This window comes from Herpailurus yagouaroundi, unplaced genomic scaffold, assembly GCF_014898765.1.
Source record: "Herpailurus yagouaroundi ecotype Mexico unplaced genomic scaffold, PumYag 195, whole genome shotgun sequence".
Classification (NCBI taxonomy): Eukaryota; Metazoa; Chordata; class Mammalia; order Carnivora; family Felidae; genus Herpailurus; species Herpailurus yagouaroundi.
Genome location: NW_024412426.1, coordinates 7414151 through 7434040, shown reverse-complemented (window position 1 = coordinate 7434040; position 19890 = coordinate 7414151). Strand labels below are relative to the sequence as shown.

The 19890-nt window shown below is 35.0% G+C and overlaps 1 protein-coding gene across 8 annotated transcripts in view; it reads left to right on the top strand.

Annotated features, from left to right (window-relative positions):
• The window catches only part of ACBD6 (acyl-CoA binding domain containing 6), a 213509-nt gene that overhangs the window by 112317 nt on the left and 81302 nt on the right, over nt 1-19890 (top strand). Inside the window, exon 7 of one of the 8 annotated variants that reach the window (XM_040446491.1) lies at nt 18677-18825. The exons of the other annotated variants lie outside the window; for them this stretch is intronic. Coding sequence (XP_040302425.1) covers nt 18677-18760 — 84 coding nt within the window. The 3' untranslated portion in view covers nt 18761-18825. Of the gene's footprint in view, nt 1-18676; nt 18826-19890 lie in introns of those variants that run through there. 8 annotated transcript variants of the gene reach the window in all.

The window sequence follows — 19890 nt, the reverse complement described above, 5'->3', positions numbered from 1 at the left end:
TTTATTTATTTATTTTAATTTTTTTTAATGTTTATTTATTTTTGAGAGACAGAGACAGAGCATGAGCAGGGGAGGGGCAGAGAGAGAGAGGGAGACACAGAATCCAAAGCAGGCTCCAGACTCTGAGCTGACAGCACAGAGCTTGACACAGGGCTCGAACTCACAGACCGTGAGATCATGACCTGAGCTGAAGTCGGACGCTCAACTGACTGAGCCACCCAGGCGCCCCAATGTTTATTTATTTTGAGGGAGAGAGAGTGTGCGAGCAGGGGAGGGGCAGAGAGACAGGGAAACACAGAATCCAAAGAAGGCTCCAGCAGCACAGAGCGTGATGCAGGGCTCGAACTCGACAACTGTGAGATCATGACCTGAGCTGAAGTCGAATGCTCAACCAACTGAGCCACCCAGGCGCCTTTATAACTCCCTGATCTTAAGCGCATCAAAAAGTTATGACAGTGCAATCACTTTGTATTATATTTGGTTGATTACATGTCTGTATTCTCAACACTATCATATACAGGTACTACAATTTGGTTGTATCACTAGTGCCTCAAATAATATCTGACATACAGTAGATGCTTAGTAATTATTGAATAAAGTAATATTGGTTTATAAAGAAAATGTTGGAAAAATAGAACATGAGTACCAAGAAGGACCTGAGCACTTGCCAGAGCTTTTTGGGTATCCTTGTTTTTTTAGCAGAAGAAATACCTCTTTCCTCATTAGATATGTGTATATTGTTCTTGGACCAGTTCCCTAGCTTTGAGCTATAGGTCAGATCATAGCTTATGCCGTAATCTTGCCTTGAAATATATATATTTCATTGATTTTTTTTCTTTTAGTTGGTAGTATGTATTAAAAAAAAATACCTGGGGCACCTGGGTGGCTTTGTTGGTTGAGCATCTGACTCTTGATTTGGGCTCAGGTCTTGATCTCATGGTTCATGGGATTGAGCCCCGTGTCGGGCTCCGTGCAGATCCTGCTTGGGATTCTCTCTCTCTCCCTCTCTCTCTGCCCTTCCCCACTCACTCATGCTCTTTCTCTCTCTCTCTCTCTCTCTCTCTCCCCCTTTCTCGCTCTCAAAATAAATAAATAAACTTTATTTTTAAGTAATACGCTTTTTTAAAAGTCAAAAAATGCAAAAGACTAATTTTTTTTAATTTTATTTATTTTTGAGGTGAGAGAACACAGACGAGCAGCTATATATATATATATATAAGCATGTACAGCAGCAATGTGATACAAGCTACACACGCTATTCTATAACTTGCTTTCTTTATCTTGGAGATTGTTCTATATCAGTATATAGATAATGTTGCCTTATTCTTTTTTTTTTTTCTTTAAATGTTTATTTATTGGGGTGCCTGGGTGGCTCAGTTGGTTAATAAGCATTGGGCTTTGGCTCAGGTTACAATCTCAGAGTTCATGAGTTCAAGCCCCACATCGGGTGAGCTTGAGCCCCTCATCTGGTGAGCTTAAGCCCTGCTTTGGGTGAGCCCTGCTTTGGATGAGCCCTGCTTCTGTCTCCCTGTCTCTGCCCCTTGCTCACTTGCACCCTCTCTCTCTCAAAATAAAATAAAATAAAATAAAATAAAATAAAAGTTTATTTATGTTGAGAGAGAGCATGAGTGGGGGAGAGGGAGAGAAAGAATCCCAGGCAGGCTCCACGCTGCCAGTATGGTGCCCAACGCAGGGCTCCAATGCACGAAACATGAGATCAAGAGTCATACACTTAACTGACTGAGCCACCCAGGCATCCCATGCCTTATTCCTTTTAATGGGTACATAATATTTCTTTATGGAGATGTATCATAATTTAGCTGGTACCATATAAATGGGCCAATGAATTAATTAATGAATTAATGAATTAATATCCTTTAACCAAGAGCCACTTGTATTTCATTTTCTGTGAAACATCTGTTCATATTTTTTGCTCAGTTTCCCACTGGATTGATGTTTTCTTCTTAATTTATAGGAACTTTTTATGTGTTAAGGAAAATGAGCACTTTGTGATATAAATATTAAAAATATCCCCATGTTTCCTTCTCGTACCTTCATCATTTCATGGTTTCCTTGATTCATCTAGAATTAATTTGTCACATGTATGTAATACACATTTTATTTTTGTCCAGATGGTATCACTTTATTTTTGTGTAGATGATTAACCTTGTTCAGTAATGTTTGTTGAATAATCTTTCCTCTACTGATTTGAAGTACCTTTTTTCTTTTTTCATATTCTCACTTCCTCTGTGTATTCCTGGGCTGTTTCCGATTCCATTGCTCTGTTTTTTGTTTACATACTTGTGTTATGATGTTTTAATGGTTATAGCTTCAAAATATGTTTTAATATCTGGTAGGATAAATTTCTTCACTACTTACTGAGAATTTTTCCCGTGATTTTTACTTATTTTTCTTTATGAACATTTAAATCTTTTCATTTGATAATAAATTATATTCAATAAATAAATAAATCATCTTTTCATCTTTTGCTTCCCTTATCCACTACCATTAAGTTAAGTAAGTTAAAAAACAAAAGCAATAAAGTATTGGTGTGCTCATGTCTTTTACTTGGTTTGTATTGTTAGGGGGTGTTTGGAGGGGAAATGTTCCCAAGTTAGGAATAGCCTGAGGTTTTCATCTGTTTGTCTTGTATTATGTTTGGTTAATATAAGACAATTCAAAAACTGCTTTATGTGGCTTTATGGAATACTCTTTACAGAACACCAGCTTTAATGCAAAGTAAAAGTCCACATAGGTTTTTTGGATGAGTCAGTTAGGACTATGTGCAACCAGTGTTTTCCTTGACATCTTTGTATTCACATGACTACTTTATATTGCCCCTAGCCTCGATTTTCCTCTGTTATTGACAATCCTGATTCCCACAATCTAGCTTCAGTTAAGGGAATGCTTTCGGCTTTGTTAGTTTGGATTACTTAGATGCTTCCAAGTCACAGGGCTTTTGGAGATTAGCTCTCAGAATAGCTTTCCCTTTGTGATTTCTTCTTTGGTTTCGTTATTGAAAACTCTTTTCAAATATAGACAATACAAACATAATAAATGGAAGGAAAGGTTCATCTCCCTCATGATTCAATCTTTCTTAAACAACATTATTATTGACTGGCCTATTGGTTGCCAAAAAGGAAAATCAATTTTATTAGAAGTATTTGCTTGGCCACAGATCTTGGTACTAACCCAGCAGAGACAGGCTGATGTTATCAACTATCTGAAGACTAATTTTTACCATTAGCCTGAAACGGAGTAGTAATTAGACATATGTCAAAGTCTACTCTGTGTTTTTCTGTCATTTTTACCCATCAGTATATCTCATATATACTTTTATTGCACTGCAGTTTCTACATTCTGTGACTGATGGAATTGGAACTTTTAATTTTATTTTATTTTCAAAGAAAGATCCTTTATAGATTTCATTTGTTACCTGGCAGTATTATGGACACAGTTTTGTCTCTTCCACTGCTTGGTATTGATTTTTTAGTTCAACTCTGGAAGTTAGGTTCTTAACCACATTTGAGATTAGGATATGGGTTAAACACACACGCATATACCCTACAGACCTCTTGAATAATTTTGATCTTTCAAGCCCTGGAGAAAGATTAAACCTATTCCCAAAGCACACTGGAAGTATTTGAATGCTGAAGATTTATTACCAGGTTTTCTCAGATTTATTGTAAAGTAATATTAAGGAATTCAGTAGGTTGGGGGAGAAGTGAGAGCATCTGTGGTATTAGGTGTTTACACTGTGTACTGGGTATTAATGCAGTTCAGGAGGAAAGCGTTTGTTTCAGTGCTATGTTGAAGACTTGGCGGTTTATAAATGACCTAAACTTAACGCTTTACATGATGGCATAGAGCACCATGCCCTCTCTGTGAATGCCTTGGTGACTGTGTGTTGTAAAAGATTTCAAAAACATGAGATGTTAAATAAACTTATTGTGGTGATTATTTCACAGTATATACAAATATTGAATCATTATGTTGTATATCTGAGACTAATATAATGTTACATGTCAATTATACCTCAGTTTTAAAAAAGAGTACTTGTGGAAGAAAAGAATAAATGAATGTATCTGAAAAAAAGGAATTCTATATCCGTATATAGTTTTATGAAATAAATAGAAAATGCACTTTTTTTTAAAAAGCAGAGGAATAATTGCAAGTCTAGATTTCACCAGGGTGTTGTGGAGCTTAAAGTAGTGACAGTGGCCTCTGTACCTCAAGCTGTCCTGCGGCACCTGGGCAAGTGTACCCCTCTTCCCCAAGTCCACCAAGCATATTGCTTCCAGCAGAGACTTCTCCAGACTGTTGTTTATTATGTCACTGGCTTGATCAGAACTCTGATAATTGCACTACCCATAGGATAAATTCCAAACTCTCTGGAGTTGAATTCACGTTTCTCCAATATCTGAAAAAAGACAAAAATAAATAAATAAATAAATAGCCATGAGAAAATTATAAAGCAGTAAATAAAACTATAATCCTATTATATGTGTGTGTTGGGGGAGGGATAAGATACAAAACAGTTTTATAGTGCATACTATGTATCAAAAATCTTACATGTATTATCTCTTTTAGTCATCACATCAGTCCTATAATGTAGGTATATTGTTACCTACATTTTACTGGTGAAGAAACAGGAGGTTGGGAAGTCCTAGAAGTAATAAGTGACAAAGTTTAGATTGAACATGTCATTCTGATTCCAAAGCTTAAGCTCTTAACCTCTCCACTGTAAAATTTGAGTACATTTTTATTCTCATCTTTATTTTCTCTACTTACACGTATGTAACATATTTTAAAGATATTTAGTACAGGGGTGCCTGCCTGGCTCAGTGGTAGAGCATGTGACTCTTGATTTCAGAGTCATGAGTTTGAGCCCCATGTTAGGTGTAGAGAGTACTTTAAAAAATGTTTTTTAAGAAGGTATTTGGTACAATATTGTACATAGAGTAGTTTTTCTGTAGTATTTAAGAGAATGGAGATACTAAATACATTTAGTGAGATACATATAGTATTAAAATCTTAAGGACACAACTGAATACCACACCTGTACCCACACTCACACACACACACACACACACACACACACACACACACACACCTGTGCAACTACCACCTATATCAAAGTACAACATTGCCAAAACCCCAGTAGGTTTGTTTCCTTAAGCAACTTCTGTCAGTATCAATCGTCCCACCCCCACTCTGAGGGAACTATTATTCTGACTTCAGTTGCCATCAATTAGTTCTCCTTCTTCTGGAAATTCAAATATTTACAACATATATTTTCTTTTGGATCAGTTTTATTATACTCAATATAACATTTGCAAGAGTCATTCATGTTGTTACATATATCATTTGTTCCTTTATTTTTATAGCTGTATAATGTTTTATTGTGTGCATGCATATACCACAATTTATCTGTTTTCCTCTTGATGGACATTTAGGGTTTTTTTCTTCAGTTTTAATGAATATTGGCTATTATGAAAAAAGTAGCTATAAACACTTCACGTGGGCATATACATATATCTTCACTTCTCTTGGATATATACTTAGGAGAAGAAATGCTGGAGCATATGGTAACTCTGTGTTTAACCTTTTGAGGACTGCTTATGGTTTTTCAAAGCTACTGCTCATTTTACATTCCCACTAGCAGTGTACAAGAGTTCCAGTTTTTTTACATCCTTGTCAACACTTGTTATTATGTCTTTTATTTTGATAGCCACTTTAGTATATCTCATTGTGGGTTTGATTTTCATTGTCCTGATTGTTACTGATGTTGAGGATTTTTTCCTGTGCTTATTGACCACTTCTGTATGTTCTTTGGGGGAAATGTCTATTCAGATCTTGTGCCCACTTTTTTTTTAACTGGGTGAAAAAAGCCATGGAAAGCTCAGTAATTTTTTTTATAGGCAAAATCTGTTAAGGGAATGGACTCGAGGCCAGCCCTGTTGAGGCAGATCATCATTTGTGTCTCGTGTTGCCATCCTCTCCTCTCTCAAGGTATTTATCTGGGTGAAAGCAGCTTTGAAAGGACCAACAGTGGTGACTCAAAGGGAAAATATGTCAAAACAGAGTCTAAAGGGTGTGAGTGCAAGGGAGGAAGTTGGGGACTTTGCTTAGGTGATGATATTAGGAGTGGGATAAATAAGGTGACTGCCTGAATCGGACCTTTTATTTTGTTTGGCAGTTTTCTTTTAATCTCCCTAGCCATCATTAATTAAGAGGAACCCCCAAAGAAAAGTGACCAGGGTAGTTTTGTGGATTCACCTAATTCTGTAGGGGCTCTCTATACCTCAGCCAACTAGAACAGATTGATATTAACAGTGTCTTTCCCCATTTTAAAAATTTGGTTGTCTCTTTACTGTTGAGTTGTGAGACCTATTATGTATTCTGAATATAAGCCCTTATCATTTATATGATTTGCAAATATGTTCTTCCATTGAGGGGGCTGTCTTTTTACTGACCTAGTAGCATTCTTTGAAGCACAAAAAGTTTTAATTTTAATGAAGCCCAGTATATCTAGTTTTTATTTTGCTTGTGTTTTTGATGTCATTTCTAAGAAACTGTTGTTTAATCAGAGACCATAGTGATTGAGCCTTTTTCTTCTAAGAGTTTTATAATGTTATCTCTTACATTCAGGTTTTTGATTAATTTTGAATTGTGTACGATGTGAGGTAGAGGTCCAACCTTATTCTTTTACATGTGGATGTCTAGTTGTTTCAGTCTCTCCGTTGAAAAGACTATTCCTCCTCCCCATTGAATTGTTGTAGGACCCTTATCAAAAATCAATTGACCATAAATTTGAGGGTTGATTTCTAGATTCTTCTTTCTTTTCCATCGATTGATATGTCTACCCTTATGACAGTACCACACTATCTCTTACTTCTTTTGTTAAATTTATTCCTTTCCTGAGATTTTCTGTTTTTGTCATTTATTGCAAGAATGCTTATAACTGCTCATTAAAATATTTTATGACAACTATTTTCAAATCTTTGTCAGATAATTCTAATATCTGAGTCACCTTGGTGTTTGGTGTGTGTGGATTGCCTTTGCGTATTCAAATTGTGATTTTCTTAGTTTTCTTTACTGTGGCTTTGTAGTATATTTTGAAACAGAAGTGGGAGATCTCCAACTTTGTTCTTTTTTTCAAGATTGTTATTGCTATTCTGGGTCCCTTGAATTTCCATATAAATTTTAGAATCAGCTTATTAATTTCTGCAAAACAAAATGCAGCTAAGATTTTTATAGGGATTGCATTAAATCTATAGATCAGTTTGGAGAGTAGTGACATCTTAAAATATTAAGTCTTGTTATCCATAAAATGTCTTTTCATTTATTTAGGGCTTGTTTAATTTCTTTCAGTGGTATTTTGTAGTTTTCAGTGTACAAGTCTTCTATTTCTTTTGTTAAATTTATTCCTAAGCAAAGGAATAGAAGACATAAAAAAGAACTAAACAAAAATTATAGAACCAAAGATATAATAACTGAAATAAAAATTCACTGGTCTCATCACCATAATGGAGGTGATAAAGAAAAGGATCAGTGAAGTTGAAGTCAGATAGGTAGAAAGTATCTAATTTGAAAAACTGAGAGAAGGTAGATGGGAAAGAAATCATCAGCAGGGCTTCCAGGACCTGTGTGACAATTACAGAAGATTTAGCTTTTTTTGTCATTTGAATTCCAAAAGGAGAAGAAAACAGTGTGAAGCTGAAAAATATTGAAAGAAATCATGCTGAAAACTTCCCAATTTGATGAATGGCATTGTGGATTCAAGAAGCTGAGCAAACCCAGAACAGATGAATCTGAAAAATTCTTTGCCAGAATACATCAAAATCAAACTTCCAAAAATTAAAGAGAAGAAAACATTGAAAGCAGCTAGTGGGAAAGAATGCATTATGTTTATGGGGAAACAATGATTGAAATGGTTTTTCATGGAGGTCAGAAGGAAGTGGCACCACATTTTTCAGGTGCTGAAAGAAAAGCTGTCAACTTGTAATTCTATAGCCAGTGAAAATATCTTTCAAGAATAAGGTGAAATAAAGACATTATCAAATGAAGAAAAATATAGAGTATTTGTCACCCACCAATCTACTCTAAAAGAATGGCTAAATGGAAGTTCTTTATTTTTAAAACAGTTTGTTAATGTTTATTTACTTTAGAGAGAGAGACAGAGTGTGAAAGGGGAGGGGCAAAGAGCAAGGGAGACACAGAATCCAAAGCAGGCTCCAGGCTCTGAGCTGTCAGCACAGAGCCCAATGTGGGGCTTGAACTCATAAACTGTGAGATCATGACCTGAGCCAAAGCCAGCCGCTCAACCGACTGAGCCACCCAGGCTCCCCTAAATGGAACTTCTTTAAATAGAAAGGAAATTATAATAGAGGGGAACTTGGAACATAAAGAAGAAAGAGAAACAACAATGGAATGGGTGAAAATAGAGATAAACATAATATACTGTCCTTTCCTCTGGGCTTTTAAAAATTATGTTTGACCACTGAATCAAAAATTTTAACATCATCTGATGTTATATAAATATTCTACTGATCCACAGGAAATATTTAAGACAATACATTATAAGGGGGTGGGGGCTCCAAAATTAAAGAACATAGATCCTTACAACGACAAAAAAATAGTTGAACACATTGACAAGTTCATGTGAAAACACAGGAGCTTACTCCCTGTGTTTTCTTTTAGTTTTGTAAAGGTCTCAGGCATTAATCCATTTTGAGTTGATTTTTGTGTATGGTGTAAGATACAGGCCCAGTTTTATTCTTTTGCATGTGGCTGTTTAGTTTTCCTAATACCACTTATTGAAGACACTATCTTTTCCCATTGTATATTCTTGCCCCCTTTGCCTCCAATCAATTGACCATATATGTGGCTTTTTTCTGGCTTCTCTGTTTTGTGCTGTTGGTGTATGTGTCTGTTTTTATGCCAGTACTATTCTGTTTTGTAATGAAGTTTGAAATCAGAGTGTGTGATGCCTCTCCAGCTTTGTTCTTCTTTCTTAAGATTGCTTTGGCTATTTGGGATTTTTCATGGATCTATACAAATTTTAGGGTTGGCTCTTCTATTTCTGTGAAGTATTCTATTAGAATTCTGGTAGGAGTTGCATTGTGTCTGTTGATTGTTTTGGGAAGTATGAACATTTTAATAAGAAAGCACAGGATATCTTTCCATTTATATGTGTCTTTTTCAGTTTCTTTTACCAGTGTTACAATTTTCAGTATACAGATCTTTTTCATCTTCTTGGTTAAATCTCTTCCTAATTATTTTATTCTTTTTGATGCAATTTAAGTGGGATTGTTTTCTCAATTTTTTTGAGAATGCAATGTTTTAGAAGTATTTTAAACAACTGTTGACATAATGTACCACAAAGCAGATATCAACGAAAATATTTTATATCAGCATATTCTCTGAGTGTGGATCAATTAAATTAGAAATCAACAAAGGTGATTTAAAACATATATATACTGGGTCACCTGGGTGGCTCAGTCAGTTAAGCGTCAGACTCAGGTCATGATCTCACTGTTCATGAGTTCTAGCCCTGCGTTGGGCTCTGCGCTGACAGCTCAGAGCCTAGAGCCTGGTTTGGGTTCTGTGTGTGTGTCTCTCTCTCTGTTCCTCCCCGACTCTCTCTCTCTCTCTCAAAAATAAATAAACATTAAAAAAAATTGAAGAAAATAGTTGAACAAACTTAAAAGCAAATGACTTTTCTTGAGCCTATCAGATAATTAAGTTCTCAGAGTAAACTGCCACCCTGACACCTGAAGAAACTGGCAAACACAGATAATCACAGTGGAGCCAAAGCCACTGGAGCCATAAACTCGTAGGAACACAAGTGGTAATTGATCAATAGCTGGAGGCTCAGTGTGGAGTAGCTTCAGAGGAGGTAACTCCAGGGGCCTAGTCTTAGGTGTGCCCCACACTATATCATGAGTTTTACTTATAGGAAGCTACTTCTACCCTCAAGTTCTCACAGTGAAGATCTGAGGAAAAATCTCTCTTGTTTCTGTCAGGACAGAGGGGAAATAACAATGTTGAAACATACTAAGAGCATTTTTCATAACAAAGGCCCACCTTCCAAGGGAAAAGTCTACCAGAGCAGTTATCCTACTCCAGCCCCCTTTAATTTTCCTAAGAGGAGGTGGGGTTGGGGGTGGGTACTAAGAAACACCTGTAAAGATCCAGGCACACTAAAAGACTGAGATTTAATCATAAGGTTACAGAATGCTTCTCTGCTCCCTATACCTTACCACCACAGCCATGTGGCTCTCATTACAGTAAGAGCAGATTGTAGCTGAAAGAGCTCCAAGACATTGACTCTTTTTAAGTAGGAGCTCTTAGGGAAACCCAAAGACAACAGGGGAGACAAAAACAGGAAACTGAAGCCTCAGGTTTCTATAGCTACGGTAAACATTGAACACAGCCCAACTATTAGCCAGATTAATATAAAACATCACACTAAATTTCTGTATACCATAGTTTCTGTTATTGGATACCTCACATCTGGCTCTCAATAAAAACTTACAGGGTATGGTGAACAGTTAGAAAAATCATAGTCTGACAAAGCAAGTATCAGAACCAGACTCATGACACAGATTTTGGGATTATCAGATAGGGAATTTGTATGATTAAGTAATATGTTAAGTAATCTAATGGAAACAGTAGACTATATATAAGAATGATGGATCATGTGAGCAGAAAGACGGAAACGTTAAGAAAGAATGAAAAGGAAATGCTTGAAATCAAAAACACTGTAACAGAAATGAAGAATACATTTGGTAGTTTCTTCAGTAGAGTACACAAGTGAGAGAAGAGTCAGTGAACTTGAAAGATATGTCAGTATGAACTCTAAAACTGAAATGCAAAGAGAAAAAAACAGAAAGATAAAAAGAACAGAAATTTTGAGAACTCTTGGACAATTTCAAAAAGTGTAACATACATGTAATTAAAATATCAGAAGGGGAAGAAAGAATGGAGCAGAAGAAATATTTGAATAGCTGATAGTTTTCCAAAATTAATGATAGACACCAAGTCACAGATCCAGGAGCTCAGCAAACACTAAGCAGGATAAATATCATTTTATAAAGGGAGGAAGTAGAGGTAGCTAAATGGAGGTAAGAGTTCTACAGTTTCATCAGAGTGGTAAATTATCAATACCAGTAAACAGTAAACACACACACACACACACACACACACACACACACACACACACACAGAGTGATACCTAGATCAACCATTAAAAAAAATGTACAGACACATATAATTATAAGCACTATAGATGAATTAATGTTTAGGTGAATTCACCAATGAGGCCATCTGAACCTAGAAGCCTTTAAATTATAAGTTCAGTTTCTTTAAATGATAGAAGATTATTCATATTTTCTATTTTTTCTTTGATCAGTTTTAATAAGTTGGGTTTTTCAAAGAATTTGCCCGTTTCATCTTAAGTTATAAAAAATTGACCTAAAGTTCTTCATAATATCATCTTGCACTTTAGTGTCTCCCGTGTGTGTAGTGATGTATTTTTTTGTCTGATATTTCTAATATATTTTTTACCGATTATTTTTTTAAGCATTTGTCAACTTTAGTAATCTTTTCAAAGAACAAGCTTTTAGCTTTGTTAATTTCCCAATCCTACATTTTGTGTCTGTGTCATTGATTTTTGTTGTTTGTTCTTTCCTCCTCCTTTTTTTTTTTGGATTTAATTTGCTGTGGTGTTTTTTTCTAACCTCTTGAAATAAAAGCTTAGATATTGATTTTCAGCTATTCTTTTCTAGTAGGTGTGCTTAGAGGTAGAAATTTCTCGTTATGCACTCCTTTAAATGCATTTTACAGGTTTTGAGATATTTTTATTATCCTCTGGTCAAGATATTTTTTTAATTTCCAGTGTGATTTCTTTCTTTGAATTGTGGGTTATCCCGATGTATGTTGTTTAGTTGCCCAGCATTGGGGGAATTTATAGTTCCTTTTCTGTATTCATTTCTATTTTGAATCAAGTATGATGAGAGAACATACTCTGGAGTGTTTCATTATTTTGAAATTAACACTTGCTTTTTGGCTCTTTATATGGTACATTTTGGAAAATGTTGCATGTTCACTTGAAAAGACTATTTTGCAGTTTCGTGTAGTCTTTCACAAATATCGTTTATGTGAGGTTGGTTAATAGTGAAGGGCTGTATATTCTTACTGATTTTTTGTCTACTTGTTTATCAGCTACTAAGAGAATTGTGTTGAAATCTCCAATTATGATTTTTGTAAGTGTGTTCATTTTTATATACCTTCAAACTATGTTATTAGATGCAAATTTAAAATTGTTTTACCTTCTTGTTGAATTGACCCTTTTATCATTGAGAAATGGCTATTTTCAGATCTAATATATATATATAAATCTATATATAAAATCTAATGTGTATAAATCTATATATAAAAGCTAATATATATATATATGTATACACTTTGTTTAGTGTTTTTATAGTTACATCAGGTTTTTTTGGATAGTGTTTACCTTATGTATTTTTTTCTATCCTTTAAATTTTACCCGTTTCTGTGTTAGTCTGCTTGGGCTGCCGTGACAAAATACCACAGACTGAGTGGCTTAAACAGCAAGCATTTTCTCACAGTTCTGGGGGCTTCAAGTCTAAGAGCAGAGGGCTGGCAAGGTTGGTTTCTGGTGAGATCTCTCTTAGTGACTTGCAAAACCCTGCCTTCTCACTGTATCTTCACATAGCCTTTCTTCTGTGTGTTCACAGAGAAGTCTCTGGTGTCTCCTCTTCTAACAGGACAACAGTCATGTTGGATCAAGGCCTCATTTGACCTCCTTTAACCTTAATTACCCCCTTAAAGGCCCTGCCTCCACATACAGTCACATCAGGGCTTAGGGCTTCAACTTAAGAATTTGAGGGGAACACAGTTCAATCAATCAGCAGTATGTCTTTATACCTAAAATTGTGTTTCTCATAAATAGCATGTAGGTAGGTCTTAGTTTGTTTTTTTTTTTAATTTTTTTTTTCAACGTTTTTTATTTATTTTTGGGACAGAGAGAGACAGAGCATGAACAGGGGAGGGGCAGAGAGAGAGGGAGACACAGAATCGGAAACAGGCTCCAGGCTCTGAGCCATCAGCCCAGAGCCCGACGCGGGGCTCGAACTCACGGACCGCGAGATCGTGACCTGGCTGAAGTCGGACGCCCAACCGACTGCGCCACCCAGGCGCCCCATGTAGGTCTTAGTTTTTATTCAGATCTTTGTCTTTTAATGGTGAGGTTTAATTTATATTTAATGTATTTTGTGGTGCTAATCTGCTTAATTTTGTCATCTTTCTGTTCTCTGTTTCACCTTCTGTTTCTCTGTTTTTCCTTTCCCAATTTTTTCTGTGTGAAGTATTTTTTTTTTATTATTCCATTTTGCCTTCTTTAATGGTATTTGCCATTCCTCTTAGAATCATTCTTTTAGTGGTCGTGATAGAAATTACACCTGAAATTGCTTCACCTGAATAGTGTGAACATCTTAAAATGGTATGATTCTGTTTATTTTTTATCTCCTGCTTATGTTGCTATAACTGTGATATATTTTTACCTCTCTAAGTACATACCTCACAGGATACTGTTTTGGCATTAAACACTCAATAGTCTTTATCTCTATTCACATAAATGATGCTTTTTCATTCCTTCTTTTTGATGTTTTTTCATTCCTTGTACTTTCCTGATTTCATGTGGTATCATTTTCCTTTTGCCTGCAGAACTTCAATATTTCTTATAATATTGACTTCTAGTTATGAGTCATTTCACCTTTAGTTATCTGAGTATGTCTATTCCATTTATAGTTTAAAAAGGTAATTTTGCTTCATAGAGAATTTTAGGTCTGGCCCCTGTATTTCTTTCTGTAGAGCTGCCATTCCATTTTCTTCTAGCTCTCATATTTTCTTTTTAGAAGTTAGCTGTAAATCTTATTGTTCTTACTCTGAAAGTGATATCTTTTTGCTCAGGCGTTTAAGATTTTCACAGTATGTATCATTTTCCAAGAGTGGCTAAGTTGGTGGTGGTGGTGGTGGTGTTTAACTCTGGGGTCCACTGAACCTTCTGACATAGCTCTTGATTTCACAAATTTTTTTGCTGTGATGGTGATGTCTTCAGATATTGCTTCTCCATTCTCTTCTCTCATGTGGAATTATAGTTTCTCATATGTGAGACCACTTGACATGTATTCTAAATGTCATATATTCTCTTTTATTGTTTTTGTTTATTTTTATTTGTTCATCTATGTTATGTTGCTGTTTAGTTCTCTGAATGCTTCAGTTAGGATAATTTTTGTTGACCCATCTTTGTCTTTGGTAATCTTTTCTGTTAAGACTGCATTGAGTTCTTAGTTACAATTTTTCAGTTCTAGAATGATCATTTGAATAACTTTACCTAATTCCTTTTTATGTTGAAAATTTCCATCTTTTACTCTATTTTCTTTCATGTATTTGTAATGATCATTTCAGTTTTTTTCTCTTAATTTAAATAACTGACATCTTTGAGGCAGCTGCTTTTGGCTCCTTCTTTTGTTTATAGATCACAATTTCCCACTTGTCCACATGTCTCAATTAAATTTTTTTTAATTGTGAAACAATCTCAAATTTATACAAACAGTAAGTGTGTTTGAATCTTAAACCTTGAACTTTAAGAGCATTTTGCCAACATTATGCCCTATCACCTGTATAAAGATGAGGATATTCTATTATATAACCACAAATAAACTATCACAATGAGGATATTATCACTAATATATTACTGTCATCTAATCTTTATACATCACTCAGGTTTTGCCAGTTGGCCCAAGAGTTTCTTTTATAATAAAAGGATTCAGTTTAGAATCCCACAGTGCATTTGATTATCATGTTTAAAAGGGCCTAAAGGAGGAAACTAAAGATCTCCTTTAGTTTGGAACAGTTACACAGTTTCTCTTTGACCTTTATGACTTTGATATCTTTAAAGATTACAGACCAATAATGTTTTAGACTGTTTCTCAATTTGAGTTTGTCTCATGTTTTCTCCTGATTATGTTTACATTACACATCTGTTGCAGTGATGTTGTAGAAGTGATACTGTATTCTTATTGGGACCTATCTAATAGCTCATACTTTCAATTTGCCCCATTACTGATATTTATGTTGATCACGGAGTTAAGTGATGTCTGTCAAGATTTTCAAAGTGAAATTACTTTTGTCCCTTTGTGATTCATTACTGTTTTGTGGGAAAGATACTTGGAGATATATAAATATCTTGTCCTCATCAAAACTTCAATTTATTCATGCTTTTATTTATATCAGTTTGGATTCATAGTTCCCTATTTTATATTATAATACACTGTTTATTATTATTTACATTTATGCTCGAATTATTCCATATTTGGCCAATGGGAGCCACTTCAGTCTGGCTTCTGTGTCCTTTTGACATACTCCCGTAATTCTTTGAGAATTTTCATATTTTCTTGCATAGCAAGAAGTTCCAGTTCATCTTGAACTCTTCTCTTTCCCAGCCATGGAAACAGCTCTACATAGACTCTGACACTTTGTACCAGGCCATTTTTCTTTTCTTCTCTTCTCTTCTCTTCTCTTCTCTTCTCTTCTCTTCTCTTCTCTTCTCTTCCCTTCCCTTCCCTTCCCTTCCCTTCCCTTCCCTTCCCTTCCCTTCCCTTCCCTTTTTTCTTTTCTTTTCTTTTCTTTTCTTTTCTTTTCTTTTCTTTTCTTTTCTTTTCTTTTTTCTTTTGTAATGTTTATTTTTGAGAGAGACAGAGACAGAATGTGAGTGAGCAGATAGAGAGGGAGACACAGAATCCAAAGCAGGCTCCAGGCTCTGAGCTGTCAACACAGAGCCCGATGCGGGGCTCAAACTCACGAGCTGTAAGATCATGACCTGAGCCGAAGTCGGATGCTCAACCTACTGAACCATCCAGGCGCCCCAGACCATTTTCTATCTGGACGTCTTCTTCATCCTTTGTGAGCCCTGACACCTCACATTAGGCTGCTACCACTCCAGGTGGACACCCTGTTATCCTAGTTAGGCTCTGATACCTTGCTCTGTACCATGACAGCTCCCCTTTCTCTACCCTTCCACTCACATGAATACCTACTTCATTCAACCTTACCTACGGTTTTAAAGCTGAACTGTTCAAGAAAGGAAGAGGAAGAGCTATATCCCATAATTTTAAAATGGTATGTTGCACATTATGCATAAAGGAGAATAGAGACTGAAGTCAGTGTTATTTGCCCCAAGAAAGGGCACCCCTTATCATCTGTCAGATATATTGATTGAGGGGCTAATCACTTCAGGCCAGTGAAGAATTGAGCAATGTTGGGGCTAGGTTGTAACTCTAGTTATACCTCTGCTTTCTTACATATCTTGAGGGGAGGCTCTTGAGGGCTTTTGCTTGGGAGCCTAAGGGTCTCTGCCTCCCTTTCTTGAAACACTGATTAAGACTCCGTCTGATTCTTTCTGCTTTGAGCTTTGTTCTCCAGCTTCCTATCCCACACTGCTTCCAAATTTTGGTAAATGTGTTTGGGCTGACATTTGTTGTTTGAGGCAGGCCCTGTTCCTCAACCGGGACTGTCTCCCTCAAATATGCCAAAACAACAGATTCCTATGTGCTCTTTTAGAAACTCTGGCTTCCCACATAGCCCCTGAACTCAGAAATTAAACCAGTGGGAAAATAGTACTTTGTGTTTGGGACTTCTGAAATTTTTTAGTTGTTGACCCAACCCCTAACAACCTCCAAAATGTTATTTTCCCCAGTGTCATCATTTTATTTGAGCCACTCTCATTCCTCAGGCTTTACACAGAATCAGCAAATACTCCCAGGTAAGAAAGCAGCAGGAAAGAGCCTATTCTCTCTTTCTCTCTCTCTCTCTCTCTCTCTCTCTCTCTCTCTCTTTCTCTCTCTCTCTCTCTCATTTTTGAGAGCTTGTTCTCTGAATAGCTCTCTGATTTAGTTCACTCAGTCCTTTTTGCTTTCATAAACACAATTTTTCAATTTTCCTTTTCTTTCATTGTTGCTAACATTAGGAAAGTTACTTTATTATATCTTCTTCCATCCTACTTGGAACCAGAAACCAGCCATGTATGTGGTTTCTGTACTTCTCTTTCATTTAATATTATAAAATGAACATTTTTCCATGCCATTCAATTTTTTTTAAGTTTTTTATTGTTTTTTTTAAATGGTATATCAAACTGAGGGCCTCTGTCCCTGGCAACAGTGGAGTACATGGTATATGTAAGAATATATGAGAAACCTTACGAATATGGTGCATCTTTCCAGAGTACCCATTTGTCTTGAGGATTTGGGGAATACAAATAATTTAACTTAGAAGTAGCTCTAAAAGTCATTTTCTAGGTAAACAAAACATAGATATATAATTGTGGAATAGGATATAAAATGTACACGTACTGCTTGGATAAAACAAGATTTCAAGGCAATTTCTTGTTTTTAACAAGGCTGTATAGTCACTTAAGATATTCTTCCAGTGTTTCAGTAGTTTTTCTCCCAAGAGAAGGAGTTTATAGTTTAGATTTATCTTACCTTCCTTTCTTTCAATATTCAAATATATAAATACCATTGAGTATCTCATTTGCTAATTTTAGAAGACATATATTGATTTTTTTTTTTTTGTCTGCCTTTAAAAAGTCCTCCCTAGGAAATGGACAAGGCTTACCTTCTCCCTTTTACTACTTTTATTTTATATGTAAACACTATTCCTGGACATTCATTCAGTATTAGAATATTTAAATTAGACTGAAAAGTTTAGATGGTTAAGCACAAATAGAGAATACTAGTAAATGACATAGGTGTGTATATTTTTTGTAAATTTATCAAAAAATACTTTTTCAAACTCTTATATTCTTTCATACATTTATAAACCCACTTACAAATATATATATATATGTATATATATATATATTTGTATACAAATACACTGTATATATTTGTATACAAATACAAACCCACTTACAAATATATATATATATTTGTATACATATATATATATATATAATATATAGTTCTCATACTATTAATATGATGAGTCATTGTCTACATTTCAAATATTTCCACTGTAGGGGAAGGTGTAAATATGTTAAATTTTCCTGTTTTCTCTCACACATTATCCTTGTGACCCTAATTAAGAGGTCATTTGAAAAGTCTGGGCTAATGTGTTAAATCACCTGTATGATTTGCTAGAGAATTGCTCTAATTCCACTTAAGAATATGCAACTTAATGAAAGTCAGGTGTGAAAACAGAAGCCCTTTGCCAAAGCACAATACATTTTGTCATTTGATCTTTTCCTGCTGAGTGGCTCATTATGAAAATAGCCTCAGCCTTCAAATTATTTCTTTAATCCTTGATTCTCTCCCACATTGTAAAGAGTCCAGTCCTCATACCAGTTTTGTTTTTCTTACTAGATTACTGGTATGTTTTGGGTGCTGAGGAAGAAATGTTTACTGGTACTTGAGCTTAGAATTTTTCCATGGGAAAATAGAAAACTCTTCTTCAAAATGAATGGCGTTTTACATGATCTACAGAACCCAAATGAGTGTGTATGTGGTAGTGAGAGAGAAAAGGAGGAATGGAGATTAAATCCAATAGTTGTAATTATAAAAAAATATAATTGTTTCATTTTTCATTGCAGGAGTCACTTTCATGTTGTGTGTATTTCTTTCCCAGGAGACTATTTGATAACACTACCGTTACTAAAGGCTTGATAAATTGCTGATTTGTAAATTTATGACATATCCTTTTGTAGACTGTACCTTCCAAATATACATGTAATTCTCAGCATTTTAAGGGCAGAGTTTGTGCTTTAATTTTGTATTGCTTTTAATATTGAAATTACTACTAGACTTAGACATTCTGATGAAATCTTTCCTTTATGTTCCCTCAAGCTAATCAAAACTCAAAATTTTAGTAATCAAAGAAGTAAAAGGGTTTTTGTTATGTCAGAAACATCAGTTGAAAATATATAGAGTTTTAGGATTCCCTTATAAAGGGAATTATAAATCCTTTCTAAATTCTATAATTCCCTTATAAATCCTTTCTAACAATCTTACAATTTCAGTATCAGATACCAAATACTATAGCCCAAAATGTAAACATTCTTGAATAATATTCTTTACATTTTAGAATAAATTTTTTATGTTTATGGAGTAAATCATAAAGTTAGAACAGTATATTTAGCAAATACTGATCCCACTGATTATTGTTATCAACATGATTTAAAGTTCTCATTGGCCATTATATAATCTGTCCCAGTGGGTTATGGATTAAAAATAAATGTATTTGCACATTCTTATTCTTTGCAACTTTGGATATTGCCTTCTCAGTGACATTCTGATTTGTCTGCTTTTAATGTATTAACTAGCTGTAGAGAAAGTGCATTTAGCTAAAGACTAGTATTTTTCTTGGATGATGGAATGTTTTTTTCTTGATGCTCTGAGATTATTAAATGTTTTTTAGTTATATTCTTGCAAATGATTGCTTTGATGAGTTACTTTCTAATGAAACCCTAAAATAGCAGCAAAGTGCTAAAATGGCAAGTACTTTGATGTTTGAATGCAAAGAACATGTTTAGAAAGCTGAAATAAAAGGGGAGACTCCAATGAATGAAAAGAAATAAAAAGTAAATGAGGTAATCAAAATCAGAGAAATTGATATTGGCAGGTTTTGAATGATGCTCCTAGATGAGCAATCTTTCAAAATACTTCTTGTACATTGCTGCTATTCTTTTATTTATTATTAAAATAATATGATCCATGAGGAGCTTGGGGTGACTCTCGGCCTAGCTAATTCTAATTAATCCAGTCAAGGAGAGCAGTAGGGTAAGTGGAGCAGTCTATCGGATTGAAA